Below are 23,506 nucleotides of genomic sequence, written 5' to 3' on the forward strand. Positions count from 1 at the left end.
TCCCCACCTCTCCCCTGCCAGAGAGGCCCTGGAGGTTGAGATGTAATCACAGTAGCCAAGACAGGAAACTCTAAGAACCAGAATATTAACAGTAAGACTGCAATTGACATTCAGCCAGAGTTCAACACTGCTGCTATCCCAGCCCTCAATGGCCAGCGTTGTTAGGAAATAGCTTGAACATCATCTCTGAGGAAAGCTGAACCTCCTGTGCTTGTTGATGGCTTGGTGTTGGATGCCAAAGGAATTCTCCTTCTCTCATCCAAGGTGAAGGAAGGCTCAGTCTTGCTCAGGGCTTTCGAATATAGTGTGCATACAGATCCCCTGGGACCTTGTCAGAATGCAGAGATGGATCTGGAGTGGGGCAGGAATATGCATTTCTAACTAGCTCCCAGGTGGTGTCACTGCTTTGGTGCATGGACTACATTTACAACAGCGAAGATCCAGATCAGTGGTTGTCCACTTTAGCTGCACGTGAGAATCACATGGTGGAATTTGCAACAGACTCAGATTCAGATTTCATTGGTCTGGAGTGGGATCCTGACGCTGATGTTTTTAAAATTCCCCTATCAGTCTATAAGGGCTTCCCTGATGACTTAGTGGTAAAGAATCCACTTGCCAATGCAGGAACCACAGGAGATGCGGATTCAACCCCTGGGTCAGAAAGATCCCCTGGAGGAGGAAATGGCAACCCACTCTAATATTCTTTTCTTTTTTTCACTCCAATATTCTTGCCTGGGAGATCCCATGGACAGAGGAGCCTGGCGGGCTACAGTCCATAGAGTCACAAAGAGTTGGACCCATCTTAGCAACTGAACAACAGCACAATTTTATAAACAGCTAAGATTGAGAAATAGATTTATAATGAGAATCATGACACTTATTTATTCCGTAACTGTTATTTATTTATGGAAGATGAATGTGGTTAAGGAGTTAATGCCAACATAGACAAAGGATGATTCTTCTAAATCCAGCTGAGATTGAAAACACCTAGGACGAATCACCCCACCTGAACCCTAGTATGTCACAGTAGTGCAGGAAATGGCTGCTGATAAAATGGCCCCCCTAACCTCATCCAGAAAGGCTAGGGCAGTCCCACTGAGTGGATTGTGGGCGCTCTAAATAGCCTGTGCGGAAAGAAGGGGAGGGAGGGTACGTGTGTGTATGCTCGAGAGACATTTATGCATGTGATGGAAATTCAGCGTCGACCAAAATGTCCCGTCCTCCCTCAAGTCTCGTAGTTTAAAGGTAGTTTTGTTCTTTTTTTTCTTTTGACTCAAGGTGATGATGGCAGTGCTTTGAGACTAGTCACTCTGTAAATTTCTTAAGTGCTTTTTGTATTAATTTCCCAGGATTGCATGACAGGTTACCAAAAATTCAGTGACTCAAATGATAGAAATGTGTTTTCTCACAGTTCTAGGGACCAAAGTCCAAAATTGAGATGTAGGCAGGGCCACGTTCTCTCTGAAACCTTTTGGGGAGAAGTCATTCCATGTCTTACTTTCCAGTGGTTGGTGGCAAGTCTTGGTGTTCCTTGGCTTGTAGACACATCGCTCTAATCTTTGCCTCTGTCACCCTTTGGAATCCTCCCTGTGTCTGTTCACTTCTTCTAAGGACATCAGTCGTATTGGATTAAAGGCCCACCCTACTCAAGTATGACCTCATTGTGATGAATATCATCTGCAATGATCTGATTTCTAGATAAGATCACATTCTAGGACTCTGGGAAGAGTGTGAATTTGGGGGCAGGATGCTCTACAACCCAGTACACTCTTCTTACCTAAAGATGGGAAGATTCCTAAGGCCATCACAGATCCAGGTGAGAAATGCCTTGCCCAAATCCCCTTGCAAACAGGAGTTATTTGTTTTACACCAGAGCCCAGCCTGTTTCCTTTCCAGCACAGCATAATGGAAAGTATGCAGAACATAGAGCCTGGTGGTCCTGAGCTCAAATCTCCACTTAGAGAGGTGACTTTTGGTTAAGTTGCTTATACCTTCTTGGGTTGCATTCTTTGTAACTTGGGGCAGCAGGACAAATAACCAAACATTTTGCGGAAACTTTCTTCTTCATGATATACCATATTAGAACCTTTATAGATGTTATTTGATTAACAGAAATATCATCTTCATGAGCTTTGAGGATAAATTAGTTAGCATATAGCCTGTACCTGATCCACTGTAGGTGCTGAACAAATACTAGTCCTTTTTACATTCTTCCTCACTTCAGGTGCTAACAATTTCTGATAATCCCTAAGCGGAGCCACCCAGATAACCTGCCCTTGCGTTTCTGATGGACAGCCTGGAGCTGGAGACTTGGGAGTCAGCTCTGCCAGTAACTCCACTGTGACTTTGGCAAGCCAGTTAAACACCTTCCATCCGGTGACTCACTCTGCTGCCCGCTCAAGAATGAGCAGCATCTGAGAGAAGCAGGCCAGTGTGGGAAGTGGAACCCAGGGCCCGGCAGGTGAGAAGGTTCATGGGGCTGTGGAGCATCTCTGGTCCTGAGTTCCAGCACCAAAGTGGTCCTGAGCTCACCTGCCCCATCTCACCATCTGCCCCTCCATGCACCTGTCCTAATCTTTACTGGGCTGTGTTCTCAGCTCTCTGTAGATCTGCCAAGGGTTAACGAGCTTCTGACCTTTAGAGAAAATGTGATACTAACCCAAGAGTCCCTCTCTGGGTTTGGATAATGTGTGTGTGTGCGTGTGTGTGTGTGTGTGTGTTTCCTTGCTCTCTTGCAGGGCTTCCTGTTTCTGCAGACTCTTTGCCCACCCCATTAACTCTGGAAGTGGCTGGGCACTTGTGCAAATCTGTCAGCTGCCGCATCACATCCTTGATTTGCTCTCTCCTTCTTCTCCAGTTCAGTTCAGCTCAGTTCAGTCGCTCAGTCGTGTGTGACTCTGCAACCCCCTGAACCGCAGCACGCCAGGCCTCCCTGTCCAACACCAACTCCCAGAGCCTACCCAAACTCATGTCCATTGAGTCGGAGATGCCATCCAACCATCTCATCCTCTGTTGTCCTCTTCTCCTGCCCTCATTCTTTCCCTACATCAGGGTCTTTTCAAATGAGTCAGCTCTTCGCATCAGGTGGCCAAAGTATTGGAGTTTCAGCCTCAACATCAGACCTTCCAATGAACACCCAGGACTGATCTCCTTTAGGATGGACTGGTTGGATCTCCTTGCGGTTCAAGGGACTCTCTAGAGTCTTCTCCAACACCACAGTTCAAAAGCATCAATTCTTCTGCACTCAGCTTTCTTTATAGTCCAACTCTCATGTCCATACATGATTACTGGAGAACCCATAGCCTCAACTAGATGGACCTTTATTGGCAAAGTAATGTCTCTGCTTTTTAATATGCTGTCTAGGTTGGTCATAACTTTCCTTCCAAGGAGTAAGCGTCTTTTAATTTCGTGGCTGTGATCATCATCTGCAGTGATTTTGGAGCCCCAGAAAATGAAGTCTCTCACTGTTTCTATTTTTTCCCCATCTATTTGCCATGAAGTGATGGGACCGGATACCATGATCTTAGTTTTCTGAATGTTGAGCTTTAAGCCAACTTTTTCACTCTCATCTTTCACTTTCATCTAGAGGCTCTTTAGTTCTTCTTCACTTTCTGCTGTAAGGGTGGTGTCGTCTGCATATCTGAGGTTAGTGATGTTTCTCCTGGCAATCTTGATTCCAGCTTGTGCTTCATCCAGCCCAGCGTTTCTCATGATGTACTCTGCATATAAGTTAAATAAGCAGGGTGGCTATATACAGCTTTGATGTACTCCTTTTCCTATTTGGAACCAGTCTGTTGTTCCATGTCCAGTTCTAACTGTTGCTTCCTGACCTGCATACAGGTTTCTCAAGAGGCAGGTCAGGTGGTCTGGTATTCCCATCTCTTTAAGAATTTTCCACAGTTTATTGTGATCCACACAATCAAAGACCTTGGCATAGTCAATAAACCAGAAATAGATGTTTTTCTGGAGCTCTCTTGCTTTTTCAGTGATTCAGCGGATGTTGGTCCCTTCTTCTCCAGGGACCTCTTTATTGAGGGCTGGTGTGTCTTCTTGGTACAGTTGACACTTCTGAAGGGCTCAGCTGCCAAATTGGCAGAGTATGGGTAGTTTTTCAGGGTGTCAAGCGATGGAAGTATGGGGGGAGGTCCTACCATAAGTTTATTGGACAAGCCTTAGAATATCCCAGCTCATCATATTCATAAGGGCTACAAAATTTCCCAAACACATTCATGCTTATTATCTCATTAAATCACAACATCTGCATGGAGACTTTGTGCCCATTTTATAGATGAAGATCCTAACCCCTTGTCAAAATGTGATCTGCAAACTGACCCCATTGGCACTGCTTGGGAGCCAGTTTGACATGCAGAATCTTGGACTCAGACCTGCTGAGTCATGACCTGCCATTTAAGATGATTCCCAGGTGATCTGTGAGGGCTTCCCTTGTGGCTCAGCTGGGAAAGAATCTGCCTGAAATGCGGGAGACCTGGGTTTGATCCCTGGGTTGGGAAGAACCCCTGAAGATGGGAAAGGCTACCCACTGTATAGTCCATTGGATCGCAAAGAGTTGGACATGACTGAGCGACTTTTCACTTTCACAGGTGATCTGTGTGCAGGTTAAAGTGTGGAAGCGCTGGACTAAAGGATAGTGACTCTCCCAGAGTTCCAGGACAGCATGATGGCTCACCTGGGATGCAAACCCAGGCTCCAAGCCTCCCAGAGAAGTGCTTTTCTGACAGCGTTGCTACACTCTCTGCACTTTAGCTGAGCTAAAGTAGGCACATACATCCTCTCGGTCAGCTCCCATCCCTTGAGTGATGGGGGAGCAAAGGAAACAAACCGCTGTGCCAAAGGAGGCATTTGTGTTGATCCTGAGAACAAAGACAAAGATGCGGACAGAAATTAGGAGGAGAAAAGAGGAGGAGAGTGGCAGAGCCTTGGAGGAAGAGGTACAGTAATGTTTGTAAATTCTTGGTGGGAATGGATTGCTTTGGGGGGATTGCTTTGTTTTTGGTAGACAGTGTGAATGGGCTGTGTTTTACACAAAGTGGGGTCTTGTAATGACTCAGTGAAGCTGGGAACTGGCTGGTGCCAGAGTGTCGTGAGGTCTCAGCGGGCCCTGGAACTGCACACTGACTGTCTGGACCAGCTTATTTCCTGTTCTTGGAATCCCTAGGACCTCGCATAATATGGCCAAAATGTTTCTTGTATGAATGAATGAGAGCATGAAGAAATCCATAAGTATTATCCTATCCAACTCCCTCATTTTTCCCCTGTTTGTTGTAGATTGACTTTAAAAAAATTTATCATAAGATATATTAAATATTATAACATGAAAATACAGATATGCAATTAAAAAATAATAAAGTGAATACCAATATTGTCACCATCCAAATCGAGAAACAGAATATCAAAGGTTTTATACTTTTTTTTTACTTTTTTTTGGCTGTGCCTCCAGCATGCACAATCTTAGTTCCCTGACCAGGGATAGAACCCAGGCCCCTTGCAGTGGAAATGTGAAGTCTAAACCACTGAACCACCAGGAAAGTCTGTACATCTTTAAACAGCCTGGAAATGTTTTCTTTTGTAAGGTTTGAGGTAGGAGGCTAAGTATTTTTTTCATATAGATAATCAATTTTGACTCAAGATTTGTTGAAAAAGTATTCCTTTTCTCACTAAGCTGTAGTGCCAACTTGTTCTTAAAAAAAATTCTGTCTATGAATAGGTTTGCTTCTGGGTTCCGTCTTTGGTTCTTTCATCCACCTATTATTTTGAGTGTAAAGCTATGTGATCTAATTACCAAAGCTTTATAATAATTACTCATATCTGACATGATGAGACCCCATATTCTTCTTCTTTAGCAGTATCTTGGCTGTTTATAGGCATTTGTATTTCTAATTAAATTTTAGAACTAGTTTGTTAATCACAAAAAATATTGTGAGAATTTTTTTATAGTTATATGGAACCCTTAAGTCAGTTTGGGGGAGAACTGATATCTTTTAATATATAGTCTTCTAAAGCATAAGTAGGATATTTCTTTACAACTGTTTAGGAATTCTTTTATGTCTTTTAACAAAGTTTTATAATATTTCTATAAAGATTCTTCCTCATTTTTGTGAGGTTTATATATTAACACTTCATATTTATTGATGTTACAATAAAAAATCACTTTTAAAACTACATTTTATATGTTTGTTGCAGAGACAGAAATGCAATGGAATTGTGTTATCAACTTTTCATTCTGCACTCTTATGTAATTTTACTGCTAACTTTAATATTTTACCTGTAGACTCTTTTGGATTTCCAAAAGAATGCATTTGGGTTTTCCCTTCCCATCTCCTGTAAATTATGATACCTTGTCTTCTGTCCCAGTCCTTATGCCATTTATTTCTTTTCCTTGACTTATTGTACACGTGAATATCTCCAATACCAAGTAGAAGTGGCGGTGGAGAAGGCATAGTTTTCTTATTCCTAATTTTAGAGGGATCTGTTTTGACATTTCTTCATTGATAAGGATATTTGATTTGATTTTGTAGTTTCAGGTTAAAGAAGCCCCATATTGAAGAATTTTTTAATGAAGAGTTGCTGTTGGTTTTTTTTCACGTTATAAATGAACTGTAGTCCACATGTGGGAAATGCCTATAACAGAAATGTATGCAGTTCTATATTGAACCCATCCGTGTGACCACCACCTAGATCCAAAGACAGCATATCACCAGATCCTGAGATGCCCCTTTCCATCTTATTACTCAACCCACAATGGTACCCAATCTTCTGACACCATAGACTGGTTTTACCTGATTTTTAGTCTCTTATATAAGGAGAGTCATAGTACTGCCTTTGTGACTGGCTTCTTTTGTTTTTTTTTTTTTTAATAATTATATATTTATTATTGACTGCACTGGGTCTTCATTGCTGCACGTGGCTTTCTCTAGTTGCAGCCCGCGGGGGCGACTCTCTGGTTGCAGTGTGCAGGCTTCTCATTGCAGTGGCTTCTCCTATTATGAGCACAGGCTCCTGAGGACGTGGGCTTCAGTAGGTGCTGCACGTGGGCTCAGGAGTTGAGGCTTGCGGGCTTAGTTGCTCCATGGCATATGGGATCCTCCTGGACCAGGGGTCAAACCAATGTCCACTGCGAGGTGAATTCTTAACCACCGGACCACCAGGGAAGCCTTGTGTCTGGCTGCTTCTGTGCAATGTTATGTTAGTATATTCACCTATACTATTTTGTACAATTGTAGATCATTTATTCTCAGCACTGAAATGTATGCTGTTGTGTGAATATACTGGAATCTATTTATCCTATGTTTGATGGGCATTTGGGTAGTTTCCTGTAAGTCTATTATGAATCGTTCTGCTGTGAATACACTAATACATGTCTTTAGTGAAATATATACTTTTGTGTTTGATATATACCTCAGAGTAGTATTGGTAAACCATTGAAAATGTGCATGCTTCACTTTAGTAGGAAAATGCCACATTATTTTCCAAGTGGTTGCAACCATTTCCACTCCCACCAGCAGAGTTGGAGAGTTTCATTTGCTCCATATACATGCTGAATCTTGTCCGTTTTCCTGCATCTTTTGAGATGACCATGTGCTCAGAAGATTTTTTTCCCCCATTAATCTGTTAATGTGGTGAATCACACTTCTCATTTTTCCTCGTGAAAAAGGAACCTCTCTTTCCTGGGATAAATCCAACTTGGTCAAGATGTACAAACTGTATGTTGCTTCATTCCATGTGCTATTGTTTTTGTAGAGTTTTCACCTCAGTCTTCATTAGTGGGGTTGGCCTATATTTGAGGGGGGAGGTTGCTCTAATAACTTTTTTTTTTTCACAAAATGAAAGAAAATGGCCTCAAAGAACAAGGTGTATTTAGACAACTGCACAATAGGGTCAGAGTCAAACCAGAACTGGAGATCCAGCTCCCATTTACAGCAAATCTATACCGCTGCTCTGGTCTGGAACTCTTGGAGTAATGATGCTAGTTCCCTGAAAGGCTATGAATGCTAAGATAAACTCTTGACACCCTCCATTTCTAACAATTTTTGACTCCCAGGTTCTCCCATACTGTTTGGAAAACTGCAAATTTGATTTTCTCCTTGTTCACACAAGAGCTTAGCTCCGGCGTTCACCAGTCAGAGGAATGAAGCAAGGCTGTCACAGCAACCCTCCCGGGACGCTTCGGTGATGTGCGCCTCTCTGCTGAGACCCCCAGACTAGACGAGTCTCACATACTCAGAAGGAATGGGTGGAGAGCACGCTTGTGGGGGCAGAGGAAGAGAACCTCTGCCTCTGTGAAGCTGAGGCCCACTCTGCCCTGTAGTCTCGGGTTGTCTCCTGCTCGCCTCCCCTTTGCAGCGGGAGGCTCCTCTCCCGTCCCACCCTCTTGTGGTGCTGGTGCAGGATGGAGAACTCCTGGACCACAAGGCTCCAGCTCACCCACCCTTCCCCGAGTCATTAACCGCAAGGCTCCCTCACAGGAAACTGGTGAAAATGAGTATTCATGCCTCTTGAACCAAGGCAGTACAGACCTTCTTCAATGTTTCATCTTTGAGAGAAGTTTGTCCACAAAAGCTTCCAGAACAGTAGCCCTGAGAGTTTGATGGGAAATGGGATATCTACATGGTCTCAAAATATCTCTCATAAATGGCTTATTAATAACAAAGGGAAAAATAGCAACCTTCCTACTGGCAGACAGTTGAATGAAATGGACAATATTAATATCTCCAATGCTGGGACTAATGGACATCATGTGTTCCCCGAGAAGGACTCATCATTTCTGTAGTGTTTCTGCCGAAAATATTTAACCTGGACCTAATCACAGAGAATTATCAGACAAATTCAAACTGAGGGACATTCTGAAAAATAACTGGTCTGTAATCTTCTGAAAAATGTCAGTGTCTTAAAAACCAGAAGAAGAGGCACAGTTTCTGATCAAAGATGAGTAAAAGGACTTGACAGTACAATCCATGCACCGCCGTGGATTGGATCCTGAACCAGGGGATGATGAGTATTATAAAGGTCATCACCTGACATCATCGCCACCTGACATCATCTGACAATTGGTGAGATTGCAAAATAGACTTCTTAGAGAGTAATACTGTGTTACTGTTAAATTTCTTGATCTTGATAATGGTGCCAAGGTGACGTAAGAGAATGTCCTTGTTTTTTATAAATTCACACTGAAGGGTTTATGCATGAAGGAATGTGATGCCAAAATTTTCAGCTGATTTAGAAAAAATATCTATATATCACATATATATGTGTGTGTATATATATATATATATAGAGAGAGAGAGAGAGAGAGAGCTAGCACAAGTGTTTCAAAATGTTAACAGTTGGTGAATCTTGGAGAAGAATATAGCAGTTTTTTCTATATTCTTGCAACCTTTCTTTTCTGGATATTATTTCAAAACAATAAGTTAAAAAAAATACTTTTGTACCCAGCAAATTGAAAACCACAAATGTAAAATGATAAGGATCACTTTGGTGGTTAGAATATAGAGTGTCTTTATTAACACATTCTTGGTGCTAGATGTCTTCAGAGGAAATTGCTTATCTTTTTAACCCTTTAAGAAAGGGATCATCACTCCACATGTGCAGATGAGAAAGATGAAGGCTACAGAGGTGAAATAAAACATTCAAGGTCACCCAGCAAAGAAGCAGCAGGGTTGGGATTCACTCGGGTCTGTGTGAAAGCCTCTAGGTGCCACAAATTCCCTGGGATGTGACCCTGACAAAAACTGATCAGAAGAGAAGGTGGCATTTATGTCTTCTTGGTTCTAAGCTGTTGGGTCTTAATTCATCTGGCCTTTTCTGAGAACTGCCTCTTCTTTCCAGGCACTGCCTTGGATGTAGTGAGTAGAGACCCCCCAAAAAAGGCAAGATGTGTGTGGAGTCCAAACAATACAAGGGTGGACATGGACAAGATCTACAGTGAGAAACGAGGGTTTCTGGCAGCCCAGAGGTGAAGGAAGTTGATTCTGACTGCCCTAATGGTTTTGGGTAGCTCACTCTGTTTCTGAAGAATGATGGAGGTAAGAGAAGAGGCACTGGTGTCCACCTGGATGGTGTAACCGGGACTGGGACCAGTCCTGCCTCATAGGAGCCATGTGGATCTTGGGAAAGTTGTCCAAAATACCCATAGGGTTGATCTGAGAATCAGATTTAGTATAAGTGAAATGCTGGTGTGGCAGGTTTGGGGCCTCTTTTAGGAGCTGTGGCCTCTGGGGACCTGAGAGTAGCTAAAAAGAAGACAGAGGTTGGTGGAGATCATTTGGATGTTACCGTGTCTTTGCTCATCAAGAAACTAAAATAGAGGTGTCCCCAGCCTGGTTCCAAAATGGATATGCTAAGCCAAACTTTAATGCCAGGGAAAAAAATAAGAGGAATAATGCATTATTTTGTAAATTCTTCTTCTGTGCAGGGAACAGGGATGAATGGTATCAGGAGAGAAAGAGAGAAGCATCTTAACAGTCTACCTTCACCCTTAACTCGGGAGTACTTTTCCTGGGGCAAGGGAAGAAGTCCTCCTAGCTTCCCCTTAAGAGTTCTCCATATGCCCGTGAGTGCCAAAGCAGCCAGTCTTTGGCAAACATCTCAGTCCCTAGGCTCCTCCTGCAGAAGCTGGAATCAATAGAATGGACAGTAAACATAGGGGCAGAGATGCAAAGGCACCCACCATAAGAAAACACAGCGTGAGCACAAGTTTCACCAGCAGTGGAAATGCCCACTGCGTCTGGGCGAGTACTCAGTTCTGGGGCAGACTCAACCTCAGGCCACTGACACTTAAAAAAGGAGCTCGGGGTGCTCCCATAACCCCAACCAGGGCCAAACATATAAGCTATGGCTGGCTCCTGAGGGGTGCTCCAGAATGGAGATGATATTACTATGTGAAGTCAAATATGTCACCCCCAAATATGCCACTTTGGTATAAGGATTATTTTCAGCTACAGGCAACTGAGAATCAGTCAACAAGAGAAGAGTTCTTTGCCCTTCCCTTGGGTGCCAGAAGCAGGGCATACATTTCCCTCTGAGAAAGGTGCCCGCCCTGTACCAGAACAACTGACTCTCATTATCAAAGATGAGAAGCTGACACCAAGTTTAGTTTGCATAAACAGAACTTATTAAAGTAGCCCTTATTTTCCTTTAGTTCACTCATGTATTTCCTTGTCACTTCATCATAGTTTATCATCCCTGGAAGCCCAAACTTCCTTTCCTTCGTTGAAATGGTACATAAGCCTCCAAGCCTAACTGCTTTTTTGAGTTTCACCCCTTTTCTGTGAACACCTGTGCACCTAAACATATTCTGAATAAAAATTATGTCTTTTCTCTTAATCTACCTTTTGTTAGTTTAATTCACAGACCCTCAGTTACTGAGCTAAGAAACTAGAGGAAAATAGTTTTCTCCCCAACATACACTTAATAATGATAAACTCAGACATCCCTTGTACACCACCTTTAGTCATGTAGATTCTCTTTGTCACTGGGAGAGAATTCCAAGTGGATTAGTAATTTAATCTATAATTTAGTTAGTAAGTTATTTACAAAATGGAAACCTCTCTGCTTTGCATTTATCAGTGATAGCCATTTTCTGTTTCCTAAAACCTTGCTTTTGAAAAGATACCATATCATTATTACAGAAAACTTTCAAAATAAAGAGGAACAGTCTAATATCTGACTTTGAATTTCTGCCTATTCCATTCCAGAATACGATCCCATGCATCCGTGTCTTGACAGTTGTACCATATATACCACCTTAATCTGCTTTTCTCATCATAAAGATTTTTCTGGGTTTCTACATAGCTTTCATATGAGTTCTTCCTTTCATTATTCATCATTCTTTAGAGAGCCATTTATCTCCTAGAACTTCTGTGATGAAAGTGTCATTGCTTGCTAAACTCCTTAAAGGGAGTATAATATATAATTTCATCTTTTTATCTCTTCTAATGACTAGAGCAATGCTGGGAATATGCTTAGTCCTCAGTGTTTGCAGCCTTGAAAAAAAAATGCTAGTAGAAGACAAATTCTAGGAATAAAGAACCAAGTAAAAGACTAAGAGGTCTTATCAGTTCTTGCATACAATATAGCATAAGTTTCCGGAAAATACAGCTAAAAATACAAATATTATACTATAAGCCACACATTTTTCTCCATGTTCAACCCTTCAAAGCGATATTGTGGTCATACCTTTGATTGTATGCAGGCGATGTTGCTGACCACTTTTATACAGGAAATAAATATTTAGCAGTAACAAAAAAGTCTGTTTATTGTAGCTTTGTGGGGAGGTAATCTATGTGAATCTATATTTAGGAATGACCTAAATCAAATCCCTTACCATTATACAGTGGAAGTGGGAAATAGATTCAAGGGATTAGATCTGATAGAGTACCTGAAGAACTATGGATGGAGGTTCGTGACATTGTACAGGAGGCAGTGATCAGGGCCACCCCTGAGAAAAAGAAATGCAAAAAAGCAAAATGATTGAGGAGGCCTTACAGTAGCTGTGAAAAGAAGAGAAGCGAAAAGCAAAGGAGGAAAGGAAAGATATTCCCATTTGAATGCAGAGTACCAAAGAATAGCAAGGAGAGATAAGAAAGCCTTCCTCAGTGATCAATGCAAAGACATAGAGGAAGACAACAGAATGGGAAAGACTAGAGATCTCTTCAAGAAAATTAGAGATACCAAGGGAACATTTCATGCAAAGATGGGCACAATAAAAGACAAAAATGGTATGGACCTAGCAGAAGCAGAAGATATTAAGAAGAGGTAGCAAGAATACACAGAAGAACTGTACAAAAAAGATCTTCATGACCCAGATAACCACAATGGTGTGATCACTCACCTAGAGCCAGACATCCTGGAGTGTGAAATCAAGTGGGCCTTAGAAAGCATCACTACGAACAAAGTTAGTGGAGGTGATGGAATTCCAGTTGAGCTAGTTCAAATCCTAAAAGATGATGCTCTGAAAGTGTTGCATTCAATATGCCAGCAAATTTGGAAAACTCAGCAGTGGCCATGGGACTGGAAAAGGTCAGTTTTCATTCCAATCGCAAAGAAAGGCAATGTCAAAAAATGCTCAAACTACCGCACAATTGCACTCATCTCACATGCTAGCAAAGTAATGCTCAAAATTCTTCAAATCAGCCTTCAACAGTACGTGAACCGTGAACTTCCAGATGTTCAAGCTGGTTTTAGAAAAGGCAGAGAAACCAGAGATCAAATTGCCAACATCTATTGGATCATCAAAAAAGCAAGAGAGTTCCAGAAAAACATCTGTTTCTGCTTTATTGACCAAAGCCTTTGATTGTGTGGATCACAATAAACTGTGGAAAATTCTTAAAGAGATGGGAATCCCAGACCACCTGACCTGCCTCTTGAGACATCTGTATGCAGGTCAGGAAGCAACAGTTAGAACTGGACATGAAACAACAGACTGGTTCCAAATAGGAAAAGGAGTATGTCAAGGCTGTCTATTGTCACCCTGCTTATTTCACTTATATGCAGAGTACATCATGAGAAAAGCTTGGCTAGATGAAACACAAGCTGGAATCAAGATTGCCGGGAGAAATATCACTAACCTCAGATATGCAGATGACACCACCCTTACGGCAGACAGCGAAGAAGAACTAAAGAGCCTCTTGATGAAAGTGAAAGAGGAGAGTGAAACTTAAAACTCAACATTCAGAAAACTAAGATCATGGCATCTGGTCCCATCACTTCATGGCAAATAGATGGGGAAACAGTGGAAACAGGGGCAGACTTTATTTTCTGGGGCTCCAAAATCACTGCAGATGGTGACTGCAGCCATGAAATTAAAAGATGCTTACTCTTTGGAAGGAAAGTTATGACCAACCTAGACAGCATATTAAAAAACAGAGACATTACTTTGTGGACAAAGGTCCAGCTAGTCAAAGCTATGGTTTTTCCAGTAGTTGTGTGTGGATATGAGAGTTGGACTGTAAAGAAAGCTGAGTGCAGAAGAATTGATGCTTTTGAACTGTGGTGTTGGACAAGACTCTTGAGAATCCCTTGGACAGCAAGGAGATCAAACAAGTCAGTCCTAAAAGAGATCACTCCTGAGTGTTCATTGGAAGGACAGATGTTGAAGCTGAAACTCCATTACTTTGGCCACCTGATGCAAAGTGCTGACTCATTTGAAAAGACCGTGATGCTGGGAAAGGTTGAAGATGGAGAGGGGGACGACAGAGGATGAGATGGTTGGATGGCATCAGTGACTCAATGGACATGAGTTTGAGTAAACTCCGGGAGTTGGTGATGGACAGGAAGGCCTGGTGTTCTGGAGTCCATCAGGTCACAAAGGGTCAGACATGACTGAGCAACTGAGCTGAACTGAACTGTCCTTGGTAGAGCCAGTCCAGCACTTACGTGTCCTAAAGAATTACCTAGATATGAACTCTGCTGCTGCTGCTAAGTCGCTTCAGTTGTGTCTGACTCTGTGCGACCCCATAGATGGCAGGCTCCTCTGTCCCTGGGATTCTCCAGGCAAGAACACTGGAGTGGGTTGCCATTTCCTTCTCCAACGCATGCATGCATGCTAAGTCACTTCAGTCGTGTCTGACTCTGTGCAACCCCATGGACAACAGCCCACCAGGCTCCTCTGTCCACAGAATTCTCTAGGCAGAGTACTGGAGTAGGTTGCCATTTCCTTCTCCAGATAGGAACTCAGACACCAGCAAATATTTCTAGGAGATGAGATTGCAGACAAAGGAGAATGGATTTAGAAGTCATGAAGCAAGATGCAGAGGAATACAAAGCCATTCTAAATTGCATTTTATATCTTTGTCAAGAGGTTTTCTTAAAAAAAAAAGAAGTCTGTCCCTGAGGGCATTCCTTTCAGGATCTAGTGAATGTTTCTGTGCAGCAGAAGATGGACCTGGAGAAAGCATTGATTCTTGGGCCCTGCATGACCTTGGCTGTGTAGTCTGGTTCTGGCTGCCTTCTTCTAGGATGCTGGGATCCCTGCCTTGTGTCCAAAGATGAGGAATGGAGGCTTCTCTTTAACTCCATCACAGTCTGCGTCTTTAGAGCCAGGGTATAGTAGCTTGGATAAAAGCCATTTAAAGATGCTGTGCTGTGCTTAGTCGCTGAGTCATGTCCAGCTCTTTGCAACCCCATGGACTGTAGCCCACCAGGCTCCTCTGTCCATGGGGATTCTCCAGGTAAGACTACTGGGAGATCCTCCTCCAGGGGATCTTCCCAACCCAGGGATCGAAACAGGGTCTCCTGCATTGCAGGTGGATTCTTTACCAGCTGAGCTACCAGGGAAGCCCCCAACCACAGATATCAAGTCCTAATCACTGGAATTTGTAAATGTAACCTTATTTAGAAAAAAAGGGTCTTTGCAGATGTGGTTAGGTCAAGGATCTTATGATAGAGAGATTATCATGAATTATTGAGATGGAACCTAAATGTGGTCTCGAGAGTCTTTACAAGATAGAAGCAGAGGGAGATTTCACATAGCTCTCAGAGGAGACAGCGATATAAAGACAGAGGCAGAGACTGGTGTGATGTAACCCCAAGCCCAGGACTGCTGGGCTGCCACCAGGAGCCAGACGAGCCAAGGAAGGATTCTCTCTGAGGACCCTGGAGAGAGCTCATCATCCGAACTCCAAAAGTGTGAGAGGATAAATTTTATGTTTCAAGCCACCAAGTCTGCGGTAATTTTTTTTTCTTTCTTTTTTACAGCAGCCTCAGTAAACTTGGATACATGACAAGGGCAGACACAGGTCTACAGGGGCCCACACCAGCTCCCTGTGATGGCCCAGGGACTGCAGCGAGAGGCGGTCCTTTGGTCCAGGTTGTGTGGTCCTCTCCCCAGTGCTTCACCCGACTCCCTCATCTTCATAGTGCCTCGTCCACCATTCAGTTTATTGGAAAGCTTCAGTCCACCAGGTGGAAGGAACAGTAAATGGCAGGATTTCAAGGAGCTCACAGGAAGGACGCCTGGGAGTGTAAATCAGCTGCAGAAACACCTCTGCTGACTGGGCTTGCCTCTGCCCAAGTCAGGTGGCTCAGCCGAACTTGGCCTCGACCAAGTGGCCCGGCTTTGTGGAGTGGAGGAAACAGGCAGGATGGAGGCCAGCCCACCCCCAACGTCCCTCAGCCCCAAGGATGTCTGCGCCATGTCTCGTGCCATCATTCTAGCCCTACCTGGAAGCTGGTCTTGGGGGGATTCCACCCAGTCCCTGAGGCCTGTGTGCCCGAGACGGGGAGCGGTCCACGGCCCCTTCCACAGCTTCAGGTAAAGCAGGTACCTTGGTTTCCGCCCTCGTGATGTGAGTAAGCAGTAAGTGTGAGCCCCCGAGTCTCCCTGTCTGTGAACCATTGATCTTTGCTTATCACTGACAAAACTCATGTAAAAGATCTGAGGTTTTCCCCAAACTACGTCAGCTCATGAATAATGTGGGCGAGGGGAATTACCTAGATTTGAACTCGGATACCATCAGTTACTTTGAGATGAAATTGCAGACAAAGGAGAATGGGCTTGGAGGTCAGGAAACGAGACATAGAGGAACACATAGCCCTTCTAAATGGCATCTAAAGAAAGAAGTTGAAGTGTAACAGTGAAACAGATGTCATCTGTGTGGGGGAATTCTTAGCTTGCTCCCTGTGTTTCCACGAGGAACTTCCACATCCCTCCAGAAAGGGGAGCAGTGGTGGAAAGACAACTCTGGTTTCACCTTTCTTCCTCACGGGGGTGGTGGTGGTGATGAGCTCCTATGACTGGCAGGTGGGGAAATTTTGTCACTTGTATCCGTTGGACCACAAAAGCCAGAGGAGTGGGCCCCTTTCTCTGTTACCTTTTCAGGACAGCCTGAACTCGATGCTGGGAAAGATTGAGGGCAGGAGGAGAAGGGGATGACAGAGGATGAGATGGTTGGATGGCATCATTGACTCCATGGACATAGGTTTGGGTGGACTCCAGGAGTTGGTGAGGGATAGGGAGGCCTGGCGTGCTGTGGTTCATGGGGTCGCAAAGAGTCAGACACGACTGAGTGATTGAACTGAACTGAACTGAACTCCACAGTAAAGGTGCCCATGGCTGTAGACCTTCGTGGTGAGGTGACCAAGTTGGTCTGGTTTTGTCAGGCCAGGTTATGTCCTTGCTTCTTGATACTGAGGCAGGAGACTGTCTTCTGATGACTGAACTTATCCGACTGACCTGGTCTCACAAGCAGAAATAAACCATGAGTTCGTAACTTCACAATTCTGTTCCTGAAGCGCCTGTTCTCGACACTGTAAGGAAGAATCTGCCGCATTTTTTCACACTAAAAATGAAATATCAGAAAAAAAAAAGTTTAAAGAAAAACCCCACTTAAGATTGCATAGGGATTTCCCTGGTCATCCAGTGGTTAAGACTTCACGCTTCCACTGCTGGGGGTGCAGGTTTGATCCCTGGTTGGGGAACTAGGATCCCATATGCCAAGTGGCACAGCCAAAAACATTAATAAATAAAATAAATTTTTAAAAAATCACAGTAAAGAAACCCCTAAGAATAAGTTTAACCAAGAAGGTGAAAGACGTGTACTCTGAAAACTATAAAATATTGATGAAGGAAATTAAAGATGGTTCAGAGAAATGGAAAAATATCTCCTGCCCTTGGATTGGAAGAATCAGCCCCCTGTCCCACTGCACCCCAAGGCAACCACTGATCATTTGCTGTCTGTGTCATTTTGCCTTTTCCAAAACGTTCTCCTGTAGTTGGAGTCATACAGCTTGTAGTCTTTTCAGACAGGCTCCTTTCAGTTAGCAGTACTCACGTTAAGGCTTCTGTTTGTGGCTTGATAGCTGCTTTTTTAAGATCACTGGAAAACATGCCCTTGTGTACATTACCACAGTCCTGTTTATCCATTCATCTATCAAAGGACATCTTGGTGGATTCTCATTTTTGGCAATTATAAATAAAGCTGCTATATATATTTGTGCTCAGATTTTTGTGTGGATATGTTTTCAACTCATCTGAGTAAAAATCAGGAGCATGATTACTGGATTATATGGTGAGCCTATTCTAGCTTTACAAGAAATTACCAAACTGTCTCCCATAGTGGTTGTACCAGTTTGCATTTCCCCCAGCAATAAATGAGAACACCTCTTAATCTTTTTGTAAATAATTAATTTATATGCTTTTCTCTTGTTAATCTTTTTTAATATTTGTTTTTATTTATTTATTTGGCTGCACCAGCTCTCAGTTGCAGCATGCAGGATCTTCAATCTTTGCTGTAGAGTGCAGGATCTTTGGTTGTGGTGTGCGAACTCTTAGTTGCCACATGTGGGATCTAGTTCCCTGAGCAGGGATTGAACCCAGGCCCTTGCACTGGGCCCATGGGGTCTTAGGCACTGGACCACAGGGAAGTCCCTTAATCTTCTTCCTCTCCAGTATTTGGTGTTTTGATTTTAGCCATTCTAACAAGTGTATAGTGATAATTCACTGTTCCTTTAATATACAGTTCCCTCATGCTTTTTCATATGCTAATCTTCCGTCTGTATGTGTTCTTTGGTGACATCTATTTTTGAAATTTTTGGGTTTTTTGGTTATAGTGTTTTGTTTTAGCATTGTCACTATATATAATTTTTAAGCATTAAAAAATTGAAATATAGTTGATGTACAATATTACATATGTACAGTATGTACAGTACTACATATCACGGGTGTACACTAAAGTGATTCACAATTTTTAAAAGTTAGACTCCAGTTATAGTTATTATAAAATATTACCCCTGTTCCCTTATTATTAATATATCCTTGTAGCTTATTTTATACCTAATAGTTTCTACCTCTTAATTCTCTTCCTCTACATTGCCCCTCCCTCTCCCCACTGGTAACCACTAGTATGTTCTCTAAATGAGATCAATTTTTTTTTTAAACTTTAAAAATCATTGTAGGGAGCAGCAGTAGACCCACCCCTATTTTGCCACCGACCACAGACAGATGAGATACCCGAAGAGGAGCTGTTTTCCACTCAGCTGCAGACACCCAGCAGAGCAGACTCTGAGACAAAGGAACTAGCAACACTGAAAACCTCGGAAGGAAGGCTCTAATTAAGGTAGGTACTAATAAACATCTTTGGGAAAGAAAGACATAAGAAGCAAGGATAGTGTTATGTCCTTGGGGGAGAGGCCGGGATTTCAGAAATCTGTCACAAGAGGTGACTCTTCTTTTCATATCCCCACTGTTTACAAACCCCACTTATGTCTCAGGGCCTGTCCATAGTGGTCTAATGGAGAAAAGCAAGCCATGTCATTTTTCTATGCAGGATGCTAGGAGGGTGTCAAGGCTCCTCCAAGAGTGGGAAGGTGGATAGCAGAAGATTCCACCTATCCCCAGGCATCTGGGGAGGAATCTGTCCTTACGCTGTGTGCATTGCGTCTATGACGGGAAGGCACGTAGGTATTGTTCTCAAGGAACAAAGCTGGCAAGCAGATTTCATCCCTGACTAGATGCTAACTTAAATGACCACAGGCATATCCCACCAAACCCTGAAAAGCCTTTTTGGCCTCCTTCTCACAAATGGAAAAGCCGCCTTTTCAGTTTGAAAAGCAAGTCCAAGTTTACTCTGCTACAAAGTAATCTAGAACTTGGAAGTCAGATGGTCTAGATGCTAAAAGATTGTAGCTTTTTTATTTCTTCTTTTTTTTTAAACCCACAATGAAGTACAGAAAAGAACAAGGATTTGGAGAAGACAGATGTGGTTTTTGAGTCCTGGCTCTGTTGCCTCACCCTTTGTGTAACTTCAGGTGCCGGACAAAAACTGAGATTCCGGTATGGTTGTAACTCCAGAAAGAGAAAGGAGTGGTTAGTGCCTGCTTCTCAGGGATGCAAGAGAAGTAAATGAGGTGATGCATGTAAAATTCCTGGTGCACTGTGATAAATGGTAGGGCTCGCTAATACTTTGCACAGATTTTAATGATGAAGGAACATGGTGGGGAGTGTGGAGTGGATAGGAAGGATCTAGGGAAGAAAATGAGTTGAAGACTTCCTCTTATCCCAGGATATTAGGAGAGCAGAACAGAAGGACCATGAATGGAAAATTTTTTTTAAAGTAACTGTAAAAGACAAGCGGGGAGGAAGATGTAGGAGGAGAGACTCCTGTTTTGAAAGATGCTGGCCACATAAAAAAGAGACCCACCTCCATACTTCAGAAACTGTCTTAAAATCTATTTTGTGTAAATACTTAAGTGATATTAATATCTTTAAAAATGGCTAACTTGCTTCACATTTCAAATTATAGAAATGTGGCATGGTGGAGAGGGATGTCTGAGTGTCCAATAATCAAATGCCTTGGGAAAATCGTAAGTCTAGATCAAAATTGCCTTGAATGTAAATATCAGTTTGAGGAGAAAGATCATGTTTTAAATGTTGAATCTTCCCTTCACTTTGTTTATCTCTGTTGCAGAAGGAAGGAAGGGGGGGGAAAGGAAAAGAATCAAAAGCAAATATGGCAAGATGCTGGCAGTTGCTAATTCTGAGAGCAGAACTATAGGTATTTAAGTTTTCTTGGCAAATTTTGGCTTTTCTTATCCCACCGAATCCCTCTGTGTTAGTTAGCCTGGGCAGTTTTCAACTTTTTAAAATGCAAATAGGTTTTACTTTCTAGAGAAGTTTTAAGTTTACAGAACATTTGCGTAGAAAAGGCAGAGAGGTCCCATGGTGGAGGCAGTGGTGGTGGTTTAGTCACTAAGTCTTGGCCGACTCTTTGCGACCCCATGGACTATATAGACCGCCAGGCTCCTCTGTCCATGGGATTTCCCAGGCAAGAATACTGGAGTGAGTTGCCATTTCCCTGGGATCTTCCTGACCCAGGGATTGAACCCAGGTCACCTGCATTGCAGGCAGATTCTTTACCACCTGAGCCGCCAGGGAAGCCTCAGAGAGGTTCCATATAGCCCCTGCATTATTATTCTATTTAAGCTGCCATCACAAAATGCCAGGTGGCTTAAATGACAGGAGCTTATTTTCTCATAGTTCTGGAGCTAGAAGTCCAAGAGCAAGATGCTGACAAATTGGATTTCTACTGAGAGCCTCTAGGGTTGCCTTCACACTTGATTGTTATCTTACAAGGACACCAGTCCAGTTGGACTTAGGGCCCCATCTGATGATCTCCTTTAACCTAAGTTACCTCCTTAATGGCCTGTCTCCAAATTTAGTGACACTGGGGATGTCTTGAACAGTTTGGGCTCCAATAAACAGAATGCCATAGACTGGGTGGCTGACAAACAACAAAATTTATTTATCACACTTCTAGAGTCTGGGAAGTGCAAGATCAAGGTACCCAAGCAGTCAGGTTCTAGTGAGAACCCTCCTCCAGCTTGCAAACTGCCAAATTCTCACTGTATCCTCACACACTCTAGAGCAGAGAGAGGAAGCAAGCTCTCCTGTGCTTCTCATGAGGTCATTCATCTCATTCATGAGGGTTCGTTCCACCCTCATGTGGGTGTGTGTGCTAAGTTGCTTCAGTCGTGTCCGACTCTTTGCGACCTTATGGTCTGTAGCTCTCCAGGCTCCTCTGTCCAAGGGATTCTCCAAGCAAGAATAGTGGAGTAGGTTGCCATGCCCTCTCCAGGGGATCTTCCCGACCCAGGGATAGAACCTGTGTCTCTTACATCTACCTGTATTAGCCAGCAGGTTCTTTACACTGGCACCACCTGGAAAGCCCTCCACCCTCCTGACCTCACCTAATTCGATCACTTTCCAAAGGCTCCACCTCCTGATACCATCACAATAGGGGTAAGGTTTCAACACACAAATTTTGGAAGGACACATTTAGTCCATAACAGGCTGTTAGGGCTTCAACATATGAACTTGGTGGGGAGGGGTGGGGCACAATTCAGTCCGTATTTTTTAAATAAAAAATATCGCTAAGAAAGGAATGTCTCTTAGGTGCCTCTGTGGCTGGCCTCCTCCTGCCTTGATGGATTACACACCTGAGCCCAATTTGACAACAGTAACTGACTTCTACTATCCTGACATCTACTCGAGTCCCTGCGATGGCGAGGGGAGAGACAGCAAGCTGCTTCTTGCCGTCTTCTACTGCATCCTGTTTGTATTTGGTCTTCTGGGCAACAGCCTGGTCATCCTAGTCCTTGTCGCCTGCAAGAAACTGAGGAGCATCACGGACGTATACCTCTTGAACCTGGCCCTGTCTGACCTGCTTTTTGTCTTCTCCTTCCCCTTTCAGACCCACTATCAGCTGGACCAGTGGGTATTTGGGACCATCATGTGCAAGGTGGTCTCTGGCTTTTATTACATCAGCTTCTTCAGCAGCATGTTCTTTATAACCCTCATGAGTGTGGACAGGTACCTGGCAGTCGTCCATGCTGTGTATGCCTTGAAAGTGAGGACGATCCGCATGGGCACGGCCCTGAGTCTGGTGGTGTGGCTGATTGCCCTCGTGGCCACCAGCCCGTTACTAGTATTTTACCAAGTGGCCTCCGAAAACGGTATCCTGCAGTGTTACTCGTATTACAACCAGCAGACGCTGAAGTGGAAGATCTTCATCCACTTTGAAATGAATATCTTAGGCCTGCTGATCCCCTTCAGTATCCTGATGTTCTGCTACATCAACATCCTGCACCAGCTGAAGAGCTGCCAGAACCACAACAAGACCAAGGCCATCAAGCTCGTGCTCATCGTGGTGGTTGCCTCCCTACTCTTCTGGGTCCCTTTCAACATGGTCCTCTTCCTCACTTCCCTGCATGACATGCACATCTTGGATGGATGTGTCATGAACCAGCGGCTGATCTACGCCACACATGTCACAGAAACCATTTCCTTCACCCACTGCTGTGTGAACCCTATTATCTATGCATTCATGGGTGAGAAGTTTAAGAAACACTTATCAGAACTATTTCGGAAAAGTTGCAGCCACATCTTCGTCTACGTAGGGAGACAGGTCTCTAGGGAGGCCTTGGAAAAGTCATCCTCAAATCAGCACTCCACTCGCTCCTCCACCATAGACTACATTCTGTGAGTCTGTGCAAGGCAGAACATCCCTCTGCCTCCATCACCCACCTTCTTGAAACAGAAACGATTCACGCTGGAGTTGGAGGCTACATTGAAGGGAGACTCCTAGAAAGCTAGCTACAGACAGAAGACTTCTTTCATGGTATTCAGTGAATTACTGCTATTGCAAGTCAACCCTGTCAACTTTCAAAGACTTTGTCACTATTTTCTGAAAATAGTCTAATGTTTCACTGTGTTAGCTATAGGGATTCCACCCCCCTCCCCCCAGGTTTTGGAGTATCTTTATCAAATACCAGCTTAAATTTTGTCGAATGCTTTCTCCTTATCTATTGAGGTGATCATGTAGCTTTCCTCCATTATTCTGTTAATTTCATGAACTATATTGATAGATTTTCTTATTTTAAATCAACCCGTTTTCCCTAGAAAAAATGACCTCATGTTTGTGATCATTTTAACAATAAAGCATTGGATTCTCTTGGGATTTTTGTATCTGTGTTCATGAGAGATACTGACCTGCAA

General features: G+C 43.3%; 1 protein-coding gene across 22 annotated transcripts in view; it reads left to right on the plus strand.

Annotated features, from left to right (window-relative positions):
• The window catches only part of CCR8 (C-C motif chemokine receptor 8), a 140,866-nt gene extending 117,462 nt beyond the window's left edge, over positions 1-23,404 (plus strand). For 10 of the 22 annotated variants that reach the window (XM_065933056.1, XM_065933054.1, XM_065933046.1 and 7 more), the window contains 5 exons: positions 2,296-2,461; positions 4,602-4,949; positions 18,910-19,070; positions 19,684-20,316; positions 21,905-23,404. In XM_065933056.1, the coding sequence (XP_065789128.1) occupies positions 21,936-22,994 (1,059 nt within the window). In that variant the 5' untranslated portion in view covers positions 2,296-2,461; positions 4,602-4,949; positions 18,910-19,070; positions 19,684-20,316; positions 21,905-21,935 and the 3' untranslated portion in view covers positions 22,995-23,404. The other 12 variants (XM_065933050.1, XM_065933049.1, XM_065933052.1 and 9 more) reach the window with 12 other exon arrangements.
• The last annotated feature ends 102 nt before the right edge of the window (positions 23,405-23,506 follow it).

This window comes from Muntiacus reevesi, chromosome 4 (genome assembly GCF_963930625.1).
Source record: "Muntiacus reevesi chromosome 4, mMunRee1.1, whole genome shotgun sequence".
Taxonomy (NCBI): Eukaryota; Metazoa; Chordata; class Mammalia; order Artiodactyla; family Cervidae; genus Muntiacus; species Muntiacus reevesi.